The sequence below is a fragment of the Lupinus angustifolius genome, chromosome LG02, assembly GCF_001865875.1.
Source record: "Lupinus angustifolius cultivar Tanjil chromosome LG02, LupAngTanjil_v1.0, whole genome shotgun sequence".
NCBI lineage: Eukaryota > Viridiplantae > Streptophyta > Magnoliopsida > Fabales > Fabaceae > Lupinus > Lupinus angustifolius.
Genome location: NC_032010.1, coordinates 19,201,581 through 19,222,220, shown reverse-complemented (window position 1 = coordinate 19,222,220; position 20,640 = coordinate 19,201,581). Strand labels below are relative to the sequence as shown.

General features: G+C 35.0%; 2 protein-coding genes across 6 annotated transcripts; both read left to right on the top strand.

The window, feature by feature from the left end:
* LOC109337819 (alcohol dehydrogenase 1-like) lies at window positions 4,740-8,425 on the top strand. Its single transcript, XM_019574885.1, has 10 exons — window positions 4,740-4,876; window positions 5,058-5,194; window positions 5,621-5,667; window positions 5,953-6,278; window positions 6,671-6,753; window positions 6,840-6,915; window positions 7,021-7,082; window positions 7,385-7,480; window positions 7,577-7,738; window positions 8,025-8,425. The coding sequence occupies exons 1-10, from the start codon at window positions 4,840-4,842 to the stop codon at window positions 8,139-8,141; spliced, it is 1,143 nt and encodes a 380-aa protein (XP_019430430.1). The 5' UTR covers window positions 4,740-4,839; the 3' UTR covers window positions 8,142-8,425.
* Window positions 13,510-19,954, top strand: LOC109337790 (PHD finger protein EHD3-like). Of its 5 annotated transcripts, none has more exons than XM_019574856.1 (7): window positions 13,511-13,676; window positions 14,101-14,641; window positions 16,465-16,650; window positions 16,747-17,079; window positions 17,450-17,539; window positions 17,641-17,685; window positions 18,763-19,954. In XM_019574856.1, the coding sequence occupies exons 2-7, from the start codon at window positions 14,114-14,116 to the stop codon at window positions 19,666-19,668; spliced, it is 2,088 nt and encodes a 695-aa protein (XP_019430401.1). In that variant the 5' UTR covers window positions 13,511-13,676; window positions 14,101-14,113; the 3' UTR covers window positions 19,669-19,954. The 5 variants fall into 5 exon arrangements, with proteins under 5 accessions (XP_019430418.1, XP_019430401.1, XP_019430410.1 ...); XM_019574865.1 differs by lacking the exon at window positions 17,641-17,685 and adding an exon at window positions 18,081-18,089 and having other exon boundaries at window positions 14,010-14,641; XM_019574842.1 differs by having other exon boundaries at window positions 14,010-14,641.

Genomic DNA, 20,640 nt, shown 5'->3' with positions numbered 1-20,640 from the left:
ACATAAGAGTTTTGCTCCTCTTGAGCATAAGTCTTTCTGAGTATCTTTGACGATGTTACCAAATGCCTAGCTCTCCAAACCTTTAGTGTACCTTCACATACCATCATCTAATAGAACATGTTGTCTAGCCACCTATTGCTAGGAAGTCTTTCGATATTATAGAACTTCTACACCAAACTTCACTGACAAATGTCTTCTTCAATACTCAGCTAGCTAAACCATTGAACTTCCTTGAAAAGCCTCAACTGCTTGCACCATTGTCTAGTCTGACAATCATAGTTCAAAAGAACTATTATACTTCACCATAAGGAGTATACTCACAGTACATATTGTATTAATGCTAACAAATCTACATGCCATATCCTTGCATCCAAGCTAATGTCTATGTCACACCATGCTTCTCTACTAATGTTTGTGTTATAACTTGCACCCAAAGCAATGCCCGTGTTACACCCTGCATCAAAATCAATTAGCACCTTTGTGCTTTTGTGAATCTGCTAACAATTAATATACTTGATTTTAACGTTGCACGCACGCCATTAGGAATTCCACTTTTCATCTCAAACGAGATCATTCTCTCAACATCTAGAGAGATATTGTTAGCATCTAACCAATCACCTTTGTCTTTATCTTCATCTTGGTCTCAATCCAATACGTGGACTTCTGTGGTGCTGGATCCAACACAACTATGGTCCCACCATGTTTCCTTCTCCTTCAACTCATCTTTGACTTTATCCTCGTGCATTACCTTTAATAGACCTTGTCCAATCAACATGCTTTCACCCTCTTTAGCCATAATTTGGTGCCTAGGTTAAGAGCCATCTACCAATTAGCTCTGATATCAATTGTTGGTGCAGCAGACAAATAGAGTGCATAGAATAAATAGAAGAAAAGAAACAAAAGAATTTGGTAACGAGGTTCGGTCAATTGTGTCTACTTCCCAGGAGCATTGATATTATTATAGAATAATGATTACAAGCTCTACCACACTCATGGGCCTAAGTGCCCATGAGTTGTTTCTATTTGGTGCTTCTATTTGGTGCACTTAATAACAATGAACCTGAATATAATATATAACATCTAGAAATTGGTTGAAACAGTTTTAACCTATATTTAGCATTCACATTGTTTTATGCTATTATGAATTTGAACTGGTTTTGGGACTGATACCAACTGGTTTTGGGATTGATACCACTTTTTGATTACTGATTACTGTTCTATACAAACATACATGTTATGCTCCTTAGTGATTGTTAAAGGTGATATGTGAATATATATAGTTTAGTGTTACCTATTTGAGTTGTGCTCCATCATGGTCAAACAACTTCCCCTTTGACCGGGTTGGATTACTCAAGGCTGAGCAAGCCTGAATACCTGACAAGAACTTATGTTACAAGGGTCCATGGTACGAGCCAACCAATCGAACTACTAGGAGACATATCTTACCCAATACCATCCCACGAGTGAGTAATGGGACCAAACCTCTGTCATCCATTTGTCACGCTGTCGACACTTGTTACATGTCACATGTAGTTCTCAGCTAACTCCCTACTCTACAGCAAGGACATGCTTAAACTACAGCTACAAAGCCTAGAACAAGCTATCAGTCAACCATACTCAGAATACGGTATGGGTGGGCCACCCGACAAGTATAAAGTAGCCTCCTAATAAGCCAGAACAGACCGACAAGTCCCAATGGTCGGTCATGCCAACAACACCAGTCAAAGAATATTACATATATCCCCCACTATAAATAGGGGACTCACCCCATAAGGAAATATTACTTATTCTCATATCTTAGACCATGTTCTCTATCTCTTGACATTAACACATACTTATTGCTCATACCTTGAGCTATTATTCTCTCCCTCAGTCACTTACTAACTTGATCTCCGGATCACCTTTTCACGTACCTCCACCAACAGGTCCAAGCTCAACTCAGGCGACTCCAGAAAGCATTCCAGCCCGACCACTACCGACCCAGACTCAGCTCAACCCAACCAGAACACCCCGAGCCAGCTACTGCCCGACTCACTCTCCTGTCACCATGCATGAGAACAGTTGAGATCATGATGTTAGGATTCAAAGTTAATAAGATGTATTTCTTTCTCAATCTGTACCTCCCATTGTAAGTGTTTGACAAATTATTTATTTCTATCAGGCAATGGTGTAATATCTCATGCATCATGAAACTGCAATGGAATGGGTGAATTCTCATAATGATGTAGCTGAGGGTACCTATGCAAACTAGAAGATATTAAGATATGAAAAGTGCTTCTGAATTGTTCAATTGTATTAATAACTAAGAGACCATATATTGGCTCATGCAACCAGAAGATGGTAGTCTACCTGAAATCTCATTTACTGCCAGCAATGTGGCTCCAACAAACCAAAGTTACATTTTTCTTTTCAAAGATAGGTCTATTCCTAACAATCTCAGTCCATCTTATAGGTTATGTTGTAAAAAAAATTAAATCTCTTTGTCCTATAATTAATATAGATGTTTGAGTGGTGGAGGCACATAGGCTACTATGTGGGAGATTGATGTTTTTAGACTTATTTGGTGGTTCTATAAACGAGCCTAACCAAGCTGACATGTTCAGCTCGATAAGAATTGATTCAACTCAAATTTCCACTAGATTTTAATATAAGCTAGTTTTCTTGCTTGATTCAATTTGAGTTCATGAACTATTCATTTTGATTTACCATCAACCCAAAATAGGTTTAATTCGTTAGGAGTTTGCGAAATGTTTACTTTAACTCATTAGCTCGATTGATATCGTTCTTAAGTTCAAAGTCTATATGTATAAACCAAGAAGCTCTCTATATGTATATATAATCGAGTCAGCTTATGAACTTGTATACTTACTTAACCCCGATTAGATTTGTTTATTTCAAATAAATATCGAGTTGATTCGTTTCGTTATACACCTTATAAATACAATCGAGGAGAAAACACAAGACCTGGAGACTAAAGAAGGAAAAAACAAATGACCGGTGTTTGAAATTCTTTTCAGATAAAACGCCAAACGATAGAGTTTTAGAGAGAGAAAGAAAAAGGAGTTTCTTCTGCAACTGCACTCTGCATCTACAAAATAGAACTTCACCATCTTCTATTTTCTCTCCATTTCCATTACTTAACTATCACTGTAAGTTCCCTCTTCTTTCTCTCTCTTTTCCCTATTATTTCTCTTTCATTTCTCACTCACTCATCTCTTCGATGCTCAAATAATAACGAATGTTAAAACAAAATCTGGCATGTGCATATTTAATTATTTACTCAATTTTGTGCCTCCATAGCATCTTGGTGTTAGGTTCAAATCACTTTTCTATTTGTAAGAGTCCTAAACTACATACATTTCATTGCTCAAAATTGCATTTTTTTCTTTTTTCTTTCTTTTGTTTTTGCGCTGAAATGAGGGGACTGTGTGTTTTAGCTTAAACTGTATGAAATTGATAACCATGTTCTTTTGGGTTTTCAGTGTTATTGCTTTGTTAAACTCTTAATTGTTTTTCATATTTGTCTATTTTCTGTGAAAATGGTATAACATGTAAATGTTGTAGTTGTAGTGAATAATATATAAAACTTCCAATTAATAGAAAAACAACAAAACCACTTGGAGAGATTATCTTTTCTTAGGTAAAATCAATTAAGCAACACTAAGCACAAATGATTCCAAACCCAACAACGTAATATACATATATGCACACTAAAAACTATAAATCACAATCAAACAACCATCCACTTGACAAATAAGCTCTTAATTTGAGAAAATAAGCTAAATGGGTTGAAATTCTCTTCCAATTGGAGAGTCTAATATTGGGTTCAGATTTGTATCTAATCTCGAAAACCATGCAATAATAGATGGAGAAGCTTAATACGTCTCAAGGCTATTATGGAAAATTAAAAACCTTACAAAATGGACACTAGAAAATGAAAAATGAAAAAACCACTTTGAAGGCTATGCTCTTATTTAAAACCAGGTAAGCAATACCACCCTAGAAAGAAACCTTGGGAGGATAATGTGTCCAAGGAAAACCCATGAACCATCTTGTAGAAACTAACAAGAATGTTTAATATTGTTCAAACAATTTATACACTAACACACTCTTGTTTTCTTGCTTTCTTTTCATATCTTTTTGCTGTATATAGCATCTATTTAAGAGGTGGTTTTGGAGATTAGTCATTTAAGTGCATGCGTGGCATGATATGCTACAAACAACTAGCATTACAGATGTTATCAGCATGGACACTCAAGAAGAATCAAAAGAAAAAAACACTTCAATAGCTCAGGTAGATTGGAGTATAGTGTAACTCATATTGTCATTACAAGAGAAATATGGCCCAATGCACTAGATGACTAGACTCTCACATAGTGAGTATTGTGTGCAACATTATCGTAAAAGATAATATGTTGTTTTTAAGATTATGATCTCTTGGTTACTAAATAACAACCTTACTATTGCGCTAAGACACACCCTTTTGCAGAATGGTCCCGTGCACGAGACAAGACTCTCATTTAGTAGAGCCTGAAGAGGTTAGATGCACCCTTATGGCCCTACCTCTGCAATAAGAGAGACCATGTCCAAGATTTGAACTCGTTACTTCTTAATGACTAAAGAACAATCTTACCGTTGCTTCACAACTCACCCTATTTTTTGTAATTACAAGAAAAAGGAAAAGGTTAAGAAAAGCTATCTGCTCAGATTCTGTAGTGTAAAACTAATGGTGGTTTTTCTAAATGCTTAATAACTTTGTCAATATAAATAGAATCCCCTAAGGCAGAACCATAACACACTCATCATCACTTGATTCATAATATTCCTTACTTAGTAGCCATGTCTAGCAAGGTTGGTAAGGTCATCAAGTGCAGAGGTGAGCCATGATGTATTAAATTTGCTAGCTGCAAATTTCTTCATTTTCTTAAACTATATGTATACTAGACTTTACATTATTTCATGATATTTCATTTGTTGTGCTATGCATTATAAATGCCTACCTTATGTTACAAATTAATTGCCTTAAGTAGTTGTTAATTACCTGTAAAATAATGCAGCTGCGGTGGCGTGGGAGGCAGGGAAGCCACTAGTGATAGAAGAAGTCGAGGTTGCGCCGCCACAGCGCGGTGAAGTCCGTTTGAAGATCCTCTACAATTCTCTTTGCCGTACAGATGTTTACTGGTGGGAGGCCAAGGTAACATGATTGAGTCATGTTCTTATTTTTGCAATGAACAAAATTTGATACTACAAAGATTTATATATATTTATCTACCCTATCTTAAGATAAGTAATGTTTCAATGTTGATCCAAATTCACCTAAATCAAATATTATCCTGATGTTGTCTAAAAATGTTGTACACAAGATTTCAATCATTTAGATTCTAAGAATTTATGAACATGAAATGTACAAAATGTAATTTACAATGAAATAACATGCTATCACACTTTAAACCTTTTATTTACAATGAAATAACACTTTTGCCGTTGAAATTGAAAGAAAAAACAAGAACTCCCTTCTCCGGTATTGGGGAAATTGTTGTTCCTAGTGATCATAGGGTCACTTCGGATATATGAATTTGCTTTTGATGCTCCTCACCTGCTTTATCCTTTTCAATTTCAGGGCCAGAATCCATTATTTCCCCGCATACTAGGTCATGAAGCTGCAGGGTACGTTTCTTAATAAATATATTTGTTACTAATGGTTAATCATAAATGTCCTGATATAGCATTTCCGCTTGCGAGTGTTACACTGTATACATCTACCACCCTTTTTTAGTTGATCATAAATTCTGTTTTCTCGTGTACCCTTTGCCTTAGGTTTCATTTCCTATTTAGCTAAGGATACATTCAATTTTCCCTTTAAATAACACACACATATATACTCTCTTGTAACTATTTTGACCAAATAGTCCTTATACACTGTAATTGTGATGATGTACATTATTGTGTTAGGATTGTGGAGAGCATAGGTGAGGGTGTGACTGATCTCAAACCCGGGGACCATGCCCTCCCTGTGTTCACTGGAGAGTGCGGAGAATGTGCACATTGCAAGTCAGATGAGAGCAACTTGTGCGAGCTACTCAGAATCAACACAGATAGAGGTGTTATGCTCAATGATGGAAAAACTAGATTTTCGAAAAATGGACAGCCCATTTACCATTTCGTCGGAACCTCTACATTCAGCGAATACACTGTTGTTCATGCTGGATGTGTTGCAAAGATCAACCCTGCTGCTCCACTTGACAAAGTTTGTGTTCTCAGCTGCGGATTCTGCACAGGTTTGTAATAATATATACTACAACGCAACCAAGATATGCGACGACTTTGATTGATCTTTATGGTTGAATGAAGATCAAACAACTTAGGTCTTGTTCTCAAAAAGTTAAATCAAAACATAAATTGGAATCTAAGCCGTTTGAGTTTTAATCCAACAGTACATATCACTCAAAGTTAGTGACTTGAAGTACAGTGAATCATTTCAATCATAAGTTGAAGATATCTTAAATTAATTGTATTAACAGTTATGTTGTTTTTAGATTGTTATTTTTATGACTAATCAAATATTTGATTGGTTATATCTAATAGTGGTTATGCTGCCTATGCATAACTTGTTCTGGTCAATGTGACTTTTTTTTGTTTAAAATATAATAATTTTGTTCAATTCATGCAGGTTTTGGTGCTACTGTAAATGTTGCAAAACCAAAGCCCGATTCTTCTTTTGCTGTCTTTGGACTTGGAGCTGTTGGTCTTGCTGTATGTTCTTCATTCATTATTCTTTGTCCTTCAACAAAATTAAGAATGTAAGACTATATCTTTTACCTTGAAATATGGCATTTTAGGCTGCTGAAGGGGCAAGGCTTTCAGGTGTATCTAGAATCATCGGGGTTGATTTAGTTCCGAACCGATTTGAGGAAGGTAGATATTTCACTCTAATTAAGATCTTACTCAAAAGTCAAAAATCTAATTATATTGCTATACTTGCTGATGAAAATTTCTTCTTTTTTCTCTCTTTTTGGTCAGCCAAAAAGTTTGGTGTCACTGACTTTGTGAATCCTAAAGATCATAACAAACCTGTACAACAGGTTAGTTCATACTCCAAAGACAGTTAACTAGTGAAGTCTAATGATCTAACCTACCATATGTCCACAAATTATTATTCTTGTATTGCTTTACCTGTAGTATTTAATTGTGTTCATATATTTTGAGAGAAACAAAAATGTATGCACCGGGCAATGCGAGTTTTATATGCAAATGAATGATGAATGAAATATTGAGTGTGTCTAAATATTTATAAGCAGTGCATAGATATTACATTCATATTTGGATGGCAAGAACTAATATGCTCTTTTTTGCTATGATAATTGAAATTTAATTGGTGAGAAAGATCATTGCTGAGATGACTAATGGAGGAGTAGATCGCGCTGTTGAATGTACTGGAAACATCCAAGCTTCCATTGCTGCATTTGAATGTGTTCATGATGTATTGTCCTAAATCCTTGTTACTTGAACACAACATATATTATCTTAACCTGTTTATTATTATTATTAAATTTTCATTTGAAATGCTGCTTGTCAGGGATGGGGTGTTGCTGTTCTTGTTGGTGTGCCGAAAAAAGATGCCGAATTTAAAACTCATCCTATGAATTTCTTGGATGGGAGAACTCTTAAGGGTACCTTCTTTGGTAACTACAAACCCCGCACGGATCTTCCTTCTGTTGTGGAGAAGTGCATGAACAAGGTGATCATAGAGATACTAATATTAGAGAGTGGTCTCATGTTTCAATTTTGATAGTGTATACCAACAAGTCGTTGGTATAGTAGTGCAAGGTTACACTAGATCTCATAAAGAATAAAACATTAAAAATTTGATTTATGGGGATGACACTTGTTTGGAAGAAAAAACATACACTCGAAAGGGATTTACATACTTACCCTTAGATTGAGGAGATACATTTAGTAGTACAATTATTTTATGATAGCATATGATGACAGTAAGTGCTTTGTGTTAATGATTAATGATGCAGGAGCTGGAAGTGGAGAAATTTATCACTCACTCAATTCCATTCTCAGAGATTAATAAAGCATTTGAGTACATGCTAAAAGGGGAGGGTATAAGGTGCCTTATCCGCATGGAAGAGTAAAACAACAACAACATTGTTCTCTGCTAGGAGAAAAATGTTATCTATCAAGTGAAAAAAAATGAAGAATAAGTTTGGTGTGCAATAAATTCTTGGTCCCTTTCACGGTTGTTGCTTAGATGTGACTTTTATAGTGATTGTGTGAAATAAAATTGTATGAGGGCTAAATAAATACAACATATCTTTTGATATGATGGAGGGTGACTAGGATGTTAGTTTTATATCTTTGTGGGCACCACACCAATTACTCATTTTGTAATGCAAAATTCTCATTTTCAATACTTCAAGTCTTAGCATTCTCATTTCTTTTAACATACACAATAACACAAAGGACAAGAATACTATGAGGCTATGAGCATATATATGATTTTTGTTTAAGTGAAAATTCCAAACAATGGATGAATAAACATCACCTAAAATCTGGTTTATGGTAAATAAAAGCCCAACAGTGCTACAAATGTTGAGAGCATAATTGTAATAATATAGTTAATGGGAGGGAAAGTTAATTAATGGTAAGACTCTTGTATAAGTAGCTTGTTAAGCAAGTTACTTGACATTTTTGACAAATGTAATTTTGTGATGATTGTATTGAAATCTTCATTATTGATATTTTCTATCTCAAATTCATTAGTTCCACAATAGTATCATCATTCAGCTTTCTATACTGTTTAACCAAAATTTTCACATATTCATCCCATTTAAGCCAAACACTATTCCAATTAGATTTAAAAACATCCTACCATTGTAATGTTTTTCCTTCAAAATAGGCATTGCCTAATTCTACTTTAAACTCCTCAAGTGTTCCATTACACATAAAATAAGTTTCACATTGATTTATCTAAGACTTAAACATTTTCCCCACTAAACCTAGGAAAATCAACTCTAGACAGTGCAATTTCAGAAGCGAAGTGTGAGGAATTGAGATTTTTATTCATCTGGAACAAAGCATTGAACACCTTGTTTACATTCTTGTTCATTAGAATTAAAGCTTCTATTCTTGGGTGATCTTTCTGAATCTTGCTTGTTCCTTTTCATAAGTTCCTCCTTGTATTTCTCAATGATTCTGCCAATGTCTTTTGAATTTCATCTGCAAGCTCCACCATGCATTTCTCAATTTTCTCTACCATTCGATGTTCCATATGCTCTTTTACTTCCTTTAATGTTCTTTGTGTAGGTTATACAATTTCTCTTTCCAGAAAAGAAGAAGCTCTTCTACTTCCATCAGAGTTTTGTTTTGATTTCTCTTAGCAGTTTCCTCAATTCGATTCTTGAGGGCAACAATTTTTGTATGGGAGGAGCAATATTAAGGGCATAATTGTAATAGTATAGTTAGTTAATGGGAGAGAAAGTTAGTTAGTGTTGGGACTTTTGTGTAAGTAACTTGTTAAGCAAATTACTTGACATTTTTGACATTTTGACAATTCTTCATAAAATCTTCTTGTATCTTCTTTTCTTTCTTGCAAGAATCTCTACTGCTTATTTCTTTGAAACTTTTGAATTTGTTATTGAATTCCTAGCTAGTTTCCTCAATTCGATTCTTTAGATGAAAGTATTCTAGTGATTTAGTGATTCTAAATTTTAATGGTGAAATCGTTCACCCTCCTAACAATAGTTATCTAGTATGCAATATGGACTATAATAACATTTTTAAACAATGAAGATAGCTTTGCAGTTACCTATGTGTGTCTTATGAGGTAACTTTATTTTGATAAATGCAGGTTTGCTACAACACTGCATAATCTTCAGAATGACTTCTGGGTTATGAATATCCTTCCTGTTAGTGGATTCAACACATTACTGGTTCTATACTTCTATATGACCGTGGTTTAATAGGAGTTATGCATGATTGGTGTGATAAATTTGCTTATGTTTTTGTTTTGTTAAGCTGCTCATCTTTAATTATGTTAGGTTGCTTTCATACTAAGTGTTGGTGCAGCGGAAGTTATCATTGTGTACTGTTGGTCACAAACAATCAAATAAAGTGCATAGAATAAATAAAAGAGAAGAAACAAGAAGGTTTGACCAATTGTGCCTATATTCCCAAGAGCATTGAGCGGCTACCAAAATATTATTAGAAAATAAGGATTATAAGCTCCACCACATCCATGGACCCCAATGCCCATAGAGTGTTTCTATTTGGTACTTCTATCTGGTGCACTTAATAACAAGAGACATGATTTCAATATATAATATTAATATTCTACTCTATTCTAATACTAGGCAATGTGGAACTTCATATAATAACATATTTCAAATGTTCTTAACAATCTTCACATTGATTGAAATAGACGAATATTTCGCTCATTGAGAAATCTACACAATAATCTTCACCTTAGCGAATATCTGACTCCACTTTGCCAAATGTCTAATTCTCTTTAACAACTTCTCCACATAAGAGTTTTGCTCCTCTTGAGCATAAGTCTTTCTGAGTATCTTTGACGATGTTACCAAATGCCTAGCTCTCCAAACCTTTAGTGTACCTTCACATACCATCATCTAATAGAACATGTTGTCTAGCCACCTATTGCTAGGAAGTCTTTCGATATTATAGAACTTCTACACCAAACTTCACTGACAAATGTCTTCTTCAATACTCAGCTAGCTAAACCATTGAACTTCCTTGAAAAGCCTCAACTGCTTGCACCATTGTCTAGTCTGACAATCATAGTTCAAAAGAACTATTATACTTCACCATAAGGAGTATACTCACAGTACATATTGTATTAATGCTAACAAATCTACATGCCATATCCTTGCATCCAAGCTAATGTCTATGTCACACCATGCTTCTCTACTAATGTTTGTGTTATAACTTGCACCCAAAGCAATGCCCGTGTTACACCCTGCATCAAAATCAATTAGCACCTTTGTGCTTTTGTGAATCTGCTAACAATTAATATACTTGATTTTAACGTTGCACGCACGCCATTAGGAATTCCACTTTTCATCTCAAACGAGATCATTCTCTCAACATCTAGAGAGATATTGTTAGCATCTAACCAATCACCTTTGTCTTTATCTTCATCTTGGTCTCAATCCAATACGTGGACTTCTGTGGTGCTGGATCCAACACAACTATGGTCCCACCATGTTTCCTTCTCCTTCAACTCATCTTTGACTTTATCCTCGTGCATTACCTTTAATAGACCTTGTCCAATCAACATGCTTTCACCCTCTTTAGCCATAATTTGGTGCCTAGGTTAAGAGCCATCTACCAATTAGCTCTGATATCAATTGTTGGTGCAGCAGACAAATAGAGTGCATAGAATAAATAGAAGAAAAGAAACAAAAGAATTTGGTAACGAGGTTCGGTCAATTGTGTCTACTTCCCAGGAGCATTGATATTATTATAGAATAATGATTACAAGCTCTACCACACTCATGGGCCTAAGTGCCCATGAGTTGTTTCTATTTGGTGCTTCTATTTGGTGCACTTAATAACAATGAACCTGAATATAATATATAACATCTAGAAATTGGTTGAAACAGTTTTAACCTATATTTAGCATTCACATTGTTTTATGCTATTATGAATTTGAACTGGTTTTGGGACTGATACCAACTGGTTTTGGGATTGATACCACTTTTTGATTACTGATTACTGTTCTATACAAACATACATGTTATGCTCCTTAGTGATTGTTAAAGGTGATATGTGAATATATATAGTTTAGTGTTACCTATTTGAGTTGTGCTCCATCATGGTCAAACAACTTCCCCTTTGACCGGGTTGGATTACTCAAGGCTGAGCAAGCCTGAATACCTGACAAGAACTTATGTTACAAGGGTCCATGGTACGAGCCAACCAATCGAACTACTAGGAGACATATCTTACCCAATACCATCCCACGAGTGAGTAATGGGACCAAACCTCTGTCATCCATTTGTCACGCTGTCGACACTTGTTACATGTCACATGTAGTTCTCAGCTAACTCCCTACTCTACAGCAAGGACATGCTTAAACTACAGCTACAAAGCCTAGAACAAGCTATCAGTCAACCATACTCAGAATACGGTATGGGTGGGCCACCCGACAAGTATAAAGTAGCCTCCTAATAAGCCAGAACAGACCGACAAGTCCCAATGGTCGGTCATGCCAACAACACCAGTCAAAGAATATTACATATATCCCCCACTATAAATAGGGGACTCACCCCATAAGGAAATATTACTTATTCTCATATCTTAGACCATGTTCTCTATCTCTTGACATTAACACATACTTATTGCTCATACCTTGAGCTATTATTCTCTCCCTCAGTCACTTACTAACTTGATCTCCGGATCACCTTTTCACGTACCTCCACCAACAGGTCCAAGCTCAACTCAGGCGACTCCAGAAAGCATTCCAGCCCGACCACTACCGACCCAGACTCAGCTCAACCCAACCAGAACACCCCGAGCCAGCTACTGCCCGACTCACTCTCCTGTCACCATGCATGAGAACAGTTGAGATCATGATGTTAGGATTCAAAGTTAATAAGATGTATTTCTTTCTCAATCTGTACCTCCCATTGTAAGTGTTTGACAAATTATTTATTTCTATCAGGCAATGGTGTAATATCTCATGCATCATGAAACTGCAATGGAATGGGTGAATTCTCATAATGATGTAGCTGAGGGTACCTATGCAAACTAGAAGATATTAAGATATGAAAAGTGCTTCTGAATTGTTCAATTGTATTAATAACTAAGAGACCATATATTGGCTCATGCAACCAGAAGATGGTAGTCTACCTGAAATCTCATTTACTGCCAGCAATGTGGCTCCAACAAACCAAAGTTACATTTTTCTTTTCAAAGATAGGTCTATTCCTAACAATCTCAGTCCATCTTATAGGTTATGTTGTAAAAAAAATTAAATCTCTTTGTCCTATAATTAATATAGATGTTTGAGTGGTGGAGGCACATAGGCTACTATGTGGGAGATTGATGTTTTTAGACTTATTTGGTGGTTCTATAAACGAGCCTAACCAAGCTGACATGTTCAGCTCGATAAGAATTGATTCAACTCAAATTTCCACTAGATTTTAATATAAGCTAGTTTTCTTGCTTGATTCAATTTGAGTTCATGAACTATTCATTTTGATTTACCATCAACCCAAAATAGGTTTAATTCGTTAGGAGTTTGCGAAATGTTTACTTTAACTCATTAGCTCGATTGATATCGTTCTTAAGTTCAAAGTCTATATGTATAAACCAAGAAGCTCTCTATATGTATATATAATCGAGTCAGCTTATGAACTTGTATACTTACTTAACCCCGATTAGATTTGTTTATTTCAAATAAATATCGAGTTGATTCGTTTCGTTATACACCTTATAAATACAATCGAGGAGAAAACACAAGACCTGGAGACTAAAGAAGGAAAAAACAAATGACCGGTGTTTGAAATTCTTTTCAGATAAAACGCCAAACGATAGAGTTTTAGAGAGAGAAAGAAAAAGGAGTTTCTTCTGCAACTGCACTCTGCATCTACAAAATAGAACTTCACCATCTTCTATTTTCTCTCCATTTCCATTACTTAACTATCACTGTAAGTTCCCTCTTCTTTCTCTCTCTTTTCCCTATTATTTCTCTTTCATTTCTCACTCACTCATCTCTTCGATGCTCAAATAATAACGAATGTTAAAACAAAATCTGGCATGTGCATATTTAATTATTTACTCAATTTTGTGCCTCCATAGCATCTTGGTGTTAGGTTCAAATCACTTTTCTATTTGTAAGAGTCCTAAACTACATACATTTCATTGCTCAAAATTGCATTTTTTTCTTTTTTCTTTCTTTTGTTTTTGCGCTGAAATGAGGGGACTGTGTGTTTTAGCTTAAACTGTATGAAATTGATAACCATGTTCTTTTGGGTTTTCAGTGTTATTGCTTTGTTAAGGTGCTTAACAACAAGTCTTGAGAAATTTTGGATCTGTTTGCTGTGAAACCCTAATTTTCTGCTGAAAATCAAGGTTACTTCTTTTAATGGATACTGAAGAAGAAACTGTCAATGCCAAAAATCCAAAGCATGTTGATCGGGATCGATGTTTGGAAATGGAGAGTGTAAATAAAGGGATGGCACTTGAAGAAGGGAATGAGATTCGGTGCTTGAAGAAAGAAGCTGTGGATAATGTGGTGGGAACTGAAGATGAGAATAAGGTTCAATGCTTGAAGAATGAAACTGTAAATAATGGAGTGGCAATTGCTGATGGGAATGGTGTTGCTGAAGGTAAAGAGGTCCCGTGTTTGAAGAATGGAACTGTAAATAATGGAGTAGTGATTGCTGATGGGAACAGTGTTTCTAAAGGAAAAGATGTTCGGTACTTGAAGAGCCGAACTGTTAGTAATGGAGTGGAAATTACTAAGGGGAAAGGTATTGCTGAGGGGGACTCTACTGGAGTTGTATATTTGCGAACTTATAAGAGGCGTAAGCATGTAAAATCGATTTCAGAAAGCAAGGTTCAGGAAGTCAGCAAAGGACGTGTGGAAGCTGCAAGTCGCTTATCAGACCAGGTTTCCTCTACCCCTTTTGCAGCATCTGTAATTTTGTATCCGTGATGGCTTTCGGTTGTCACTTGCCAGCTGTTGCTTGTTAATCTACAAGATGAATTTTGTATGTTATGTATTATATTTATATAGTAAGAATGTAGGTGCAAGGTGCTAGATATTCTAGTTCATGTAGGCACACATGAAACCTAGGAAAGTGATAAATTGCTTCTTATATAAACATGTGCCATGCGACAACTTGTAGTTTATGGAGTAACTTGCGAGAGAGTTGATATTAAGGGTGTTTTTTTGTTTTTGAATTGGATTCCATTTGTAACAGTTTATAGTTGTTTGTCATAAAGAGGGAAAAATTGTTGACTGTGGGGGAATAATGTCTTTGTATGTTATTTTATTGCTGTTTTAAATAGGTTTTTTGATTTCTTAAATAGGTTTCTAAATCCATGGTAGCGAGTTTTTATAAAATATTTGATAATAAACTGGAAAAGTTCTATTGTTTAAGTATAAGGAAAAACAAATGCTATTATTGTTTTTATTTTGTGCTCTTAACTTGTTTATGCTTTATGGATATAGATTTGTCATACCTGTTTTATCTTAATTTCAGTAAGCATGTTTTTTCTGCTTGTAAGAATAATCTAACTAACCCCACATTGAACTGCATTTTATTCACAATTTGGTAGCTTTGGGTTACTGCCAGTTAAATATGTGAATACGATGATGAGAACATCCTCACTTAAAAGAATTTGGAGCATCATTTTTTTATGTTAATGCTGTTCTTAAGAGCATGTGATTCTGCATCAAATTCATTTTAAGTTAAAATTTATTATGTGCAAAATGAGTTAAGTTACAACTTATACACAGCATACTTCAAAGTTAAGACACTAGAGAAAGGATGTACTTGATTTTATTGGTCATGGATCATGTATTAAAACACCAATGACAAGACATGACTATTTTATAAAATTGTGTTTGGCATTGCTATTGCGCATTTCTAACAATAGATCCTCATGTATCTTCATTTTTGCACTGTTGAATGAAGATTTACAATGTACTGGAAAAACAACTTATATAGTCTTGGATTTTTTTAATACTGCATAGCAGATTCTTTTGAACTTTGTTGTAATAGGGGGCTAATTTGCTGTGTTTATCATAGAATGCAATGATAGACAATGATGTTATTGACAATGGTAAAATCCAAGATTTATTATTGTGCATCAATGGATCTGAGTTGCAACCTATGTTCTGTGTTTTTAAAAGGCTTGAAAAGCAGTTTATATGGATTTTTGGATATTTTGATAGCAGATTCAGTTGAACTTTATTGTAATTGGCAGATAATTTGTTTACTTTATAAATGAATGCCATGAGTCAATGATGCTGTTGACAAGGGTACAATATAACATTCAGGTTCCAGGGAAAATGCTAGCATTGGTATGTTTTAACATGTTTGATCTAAAGGCTGAGTTTATTTTTACAAGCAGAACCTTAAAATTTATGTCAGTTAAGGGGAAGAAACGGAGATACAATTATTTTCCTGCTTGTAATTGTACATATTTATAATTCTATAGAAAAATCATATACTAATAATCATTTATTCTTTTTGATGTAAGTAGTTCAGCTGACAGGATTTGAATTTGTCTGTACATTACCTTGCTTGGCCTTCATCGTTTGTGCTTCTATATTTGTATTTGACTGATGTGATATCTTGATTTGTGCTTCACAATTTAGCATGAGATGATTCTGAACTCGGCCCATAGATGATGCCAAGGAAAATATTGAACACTCTTATTTGTTTCATTCTATAATGCTATATTTGAAATTTTCTTATTTTGCAGGCTGTGAAGAAACCATGTGATTTAGCTGTAGGCAATACTTCAAAAGATTATTCACATGGACATTGGGTAGAAGTTGTGCTAAACCATTTATATCATTCAATAGGTGGTAGCAATGGCAGCATAGAGGGGTCCGTAAGGGAAGCACTCATGAACAATCCCAAATTCAGTTGTGCCCCTACATTTACAGTATGTTTTACAGAGAGAACTAATTATTTCTGCTTATATGACCTGCCCTAAATCTCTTTTGTTTCTTTCATTTTATATTCCATCTTTTTTTTGCAGGAAATTTTAAAAAATAACAAAGATGGTCAAGAATGCTCCTCCCAATCTGAGTTATTGTCTCATAGATTACAGAATGAAACTAATGGACATGCAAATATCATGCATAATGGATGCTCTAGTAAACCAGTTGCTCCTGGTGGTACTGAGAGGTGTGAACGTGTGTTATGTAATATCTTAACCTCTGAAAAATTCAGTTCATTATGTAAGGTGCTACATGAAAATTTCCAAGGAATCAAACTTGAAAGGGTATTTGACTTTAATGTCATAAACACGAGGATGAAAGAACAAGCTTATGAAGATTCACCTGCACTTTTCTTGTCAGATATTGAACAGGTAAATTTTTAATAGCCTCTCTACAATTAAACATTTTTTACGTGGCTATATGATTTTGCTGGAGAAAAATTGAAAATTTTAGATGATTTAATATCCAGTTTACCCAAGTATCATGATGTTAAGTGGTTTTGGGCTTTTGGGCATCTTATGTTATTTCTTTTAACTATTGCTCCTCTGATGTTTGTTGTTATTTATATATAACTTTGGCTTCTCGTTTCTCGCTTCAAGATGAAATCGTATCTGGTTCACTAGTGTATCACGTGAGGGTAATTCTGAGTGTCCTTATTAATTTCTAGCCTTCGAGCAGATGACAGGAAAATTTATTTTCTGGTTCTCATTTTATATGATGTATTCTTATTGATGTTTTTAGGTTTGGAGAAAGCTTCAAGATGCTGGAAATGAGATCGTTGCTATTACCAAAAGTCTCTCGAACATGTCAAAAGCTTCCTACTGTGAGAAGGTAAGGCAAACCCTTGTAATTATTTCTCGAAGTGCTTAGGTTCCATATTTTTTTCTTTGCTTTTGGATTTTTTTGTGAACCACAGTTTTTCTTCCCTTCAGGTTGGAGTTCCAGCAAACTGCTCATTCGAAGATGAAAAGGAAGCGGTAAGATAATTAAAATTGGATTCTAAGATTTCACGAACTGGGCATGTATATGTCATCTTAGCGGAACTTTGATCTACATATTCTGATAAAAGTTTTAACCTAGATGTCCTTTCCTCTTATACCTCTACTACTAGTCTATGCAATATGTATTGTAAACAGTATTGCTTGAATCATAATAGCAAAAGATACAGTTTGTGTATTACAAAATACTTGTAACTTTGAATTAGAGTAATAAATGCATATTTCCTGATATATTTTTTTGGGAATAAAGAATAGCTATGCTTCAATTTTGCAACGAAAAAAAGAAATTAAATTGAGCAAAAACCAAAGAGTCTTAGCTCAAGTGGCATAAAGTCTCTTCGGGTTCTACTTGATCAGGTTCATCCCCGTTGCAGCTGCTTGATGTTAACTTTGGCTTGCTTTCTCCCCTTACATACCAGGTTGTGGGCCTAAAATATAAAATAAAAAAAGAATCGAAGAATTGTAACCCCTTTCTCCTTTGCACCATCTAGCTACTCTGATAGAGACAAATGCTAACAGACATATTGTTCTGATTATCTGAGATAATTTTTCCCCTTCTTGCTTATTTTTTTATCTAAATGACCTTTCAGAATATTTGATTTTTGATGGGACGTAGTGGCGTTGTTTGACCCATCTAGTGGGACATCTCTTTGATTGTTGTTGATGTAGTTAAATGTGTCTTACATCTAAAAGCAAAGAGTGAAATCCCTATGTTTGGAAATTCTTTTTACTTACTGTGAAAACATTATTTTCCTCTGATTGAGAGGGAAAAGACATGAAGGGCGTATTTAATTTTTCCTCTGGCACCAGAGAATTTGATAGAATCAGGTGGGCAAGGATTTGTTTGATTTTTAAGCCTTTTCATAGTCTGAATATCATGTCTATTATCTTTCTAGGCTTTCCAAGTTTTCACTATCAGCAATGCACAAGACCTGTTTATCCTTGAAAAGCTTTGCCCTTTCATTTTGTTGGATCACTAACAAATGCTTAAAGAATTTGATCTTGAGATTTATAAACTGGTCCTAAGAATTGTTTTCATTTTGTCATGTCTAACAGTTATATAATTGGGAATCCAACACTCAAATAAAACCAGAGCAGACAGAAGAATGTGCTACATATAAAACTTGCATTTGCAGGCATTGTGGAAAGAAGGCAGATGGGACGGATTGTTTGGTTTGTGATTCATGTGAGGAGATGTACCACGTTCCCTGTATTGAGCCTGCTGTGAAAGAAATACCCCAAAAAAGCTGGTTCTGTGCGAATTGTTCTGATAAAGAAATTGGATGTCCACATGAGAAGTGTGTGGTGTGTGAAAGGTTGAACGTCCCGGAGGCCCTGAACAACGATGTTGGTATGGAAAACATCCCTACAGATGAGGAAACACTGAAGGAGATGGAAGAGAATTCAAATGGTACTCATGATGATGGAATTCAAGTGTCCATAGGTGGGGGAGACTCACCTGATTGCAAAATTTGTCGAGAAGTGGTGGATGGTGAAAAAATGAAAATATGTGGTCACCCGTTTTGCCCCAGTAAATACTACCATGTAAGGTGTTTGTCAAGTAAGCAGATGAAGTTGTATGCTCAATGTTGGTACTGCCCTTCTTGTTTATGCCGAGTTTGCCTCACTGATCAAGATGATGATAAGATTGTTCTCTGTGATAGCTGTGATCATGCATACCACATCTATTGCATGAAACCTCCACGAACTTCTGTTCCAAAAGGGAAATGGTTCTGCAGAAAATGCGATGCAGGGATCCAAGCAATACGCCGAGCAAAAAAGGCATACGAGAGTAAGAACTGTAAAACGGATGAAAATGTTTCGAAGCCAAATGATAAGATATGGTGCAATAAACGAGGACGGGAAGTAGTGGGAGGAATGGACATGCTTTTAACTGCAGCCAATACTTTGAATTTTGAAGAGAACTTAACTGAAACCCAGACTCAATCAAAGAGAACTTGAGCTTTTTTTAGCATACTTTTTAAGTTTTAACTGCTAATACCTAATGGCATATTGCATGTGTTTTTGGTTCTGATTACTAATTTTGTTAGGATGTAAAACTATGGTAGATTTTGTTGACTTTTGGATACATGACATTGAAAGACCAAAGATAGAACTACAGAAAGACACAGTACAAAGCATCAACGTAGACTGATAAGTGCACTTTGTGACAATAAGCAGGTCAGATACTATTGTAATAGATGTGGTTGATACTTAAATGTGAAATTGTAATGTCTGATTTCTTTGTGACAATAAGCAGGTCAGATACTATTTGCTGCAATTGAAATTTCTTGAATTTTATTAGTATTTGCAGGCAAACACAATTTAGAATTTTACTTTTTTTATACTTTCCATGTCTATAAATCACATTTTGAGCTCAACAACTCATTTAAGAAGTCAAAACTTTTCCAATGTTTATTTTTTTATTCACTGAAACTTGAATTTGGGATATTGCCCAAGGAGAACGAAATCCATTTCTACTTGAAGCAATAGCCATTAGTAGGATATTACATATCACATATTGCTGTATAAAAAACTAATCATGTCTCTAATTAAATATATTAGTTTTGATCCACTTTCTCAATTGAAATTTACAAAATTATTATAAAGCCTGGGTGATTGTGTAGTGAATGCACATAAAGAGTGGCAACAATCTGTGTATCATTGTTACAAGTAGTGGACTATGGTGAATTTGTAAATAAAAAAAATTGTAACAAGAGTGAACTACCTCAGAATATACATTATACAAAAGTGATTGAATCTGCAATATAAGGCGGCGATTGTTTCTTAGAAAATAAGTGATTTTAGATATACAAATTATGTGTCCAAAATCCACACTATGGTGTGTTGAAATCCACTATATTTATCTTCAAGGCAAATGTAATTTTTCAGTATTGAATTTTCATATTCAAATAATATTTAATTTTAAGGGAT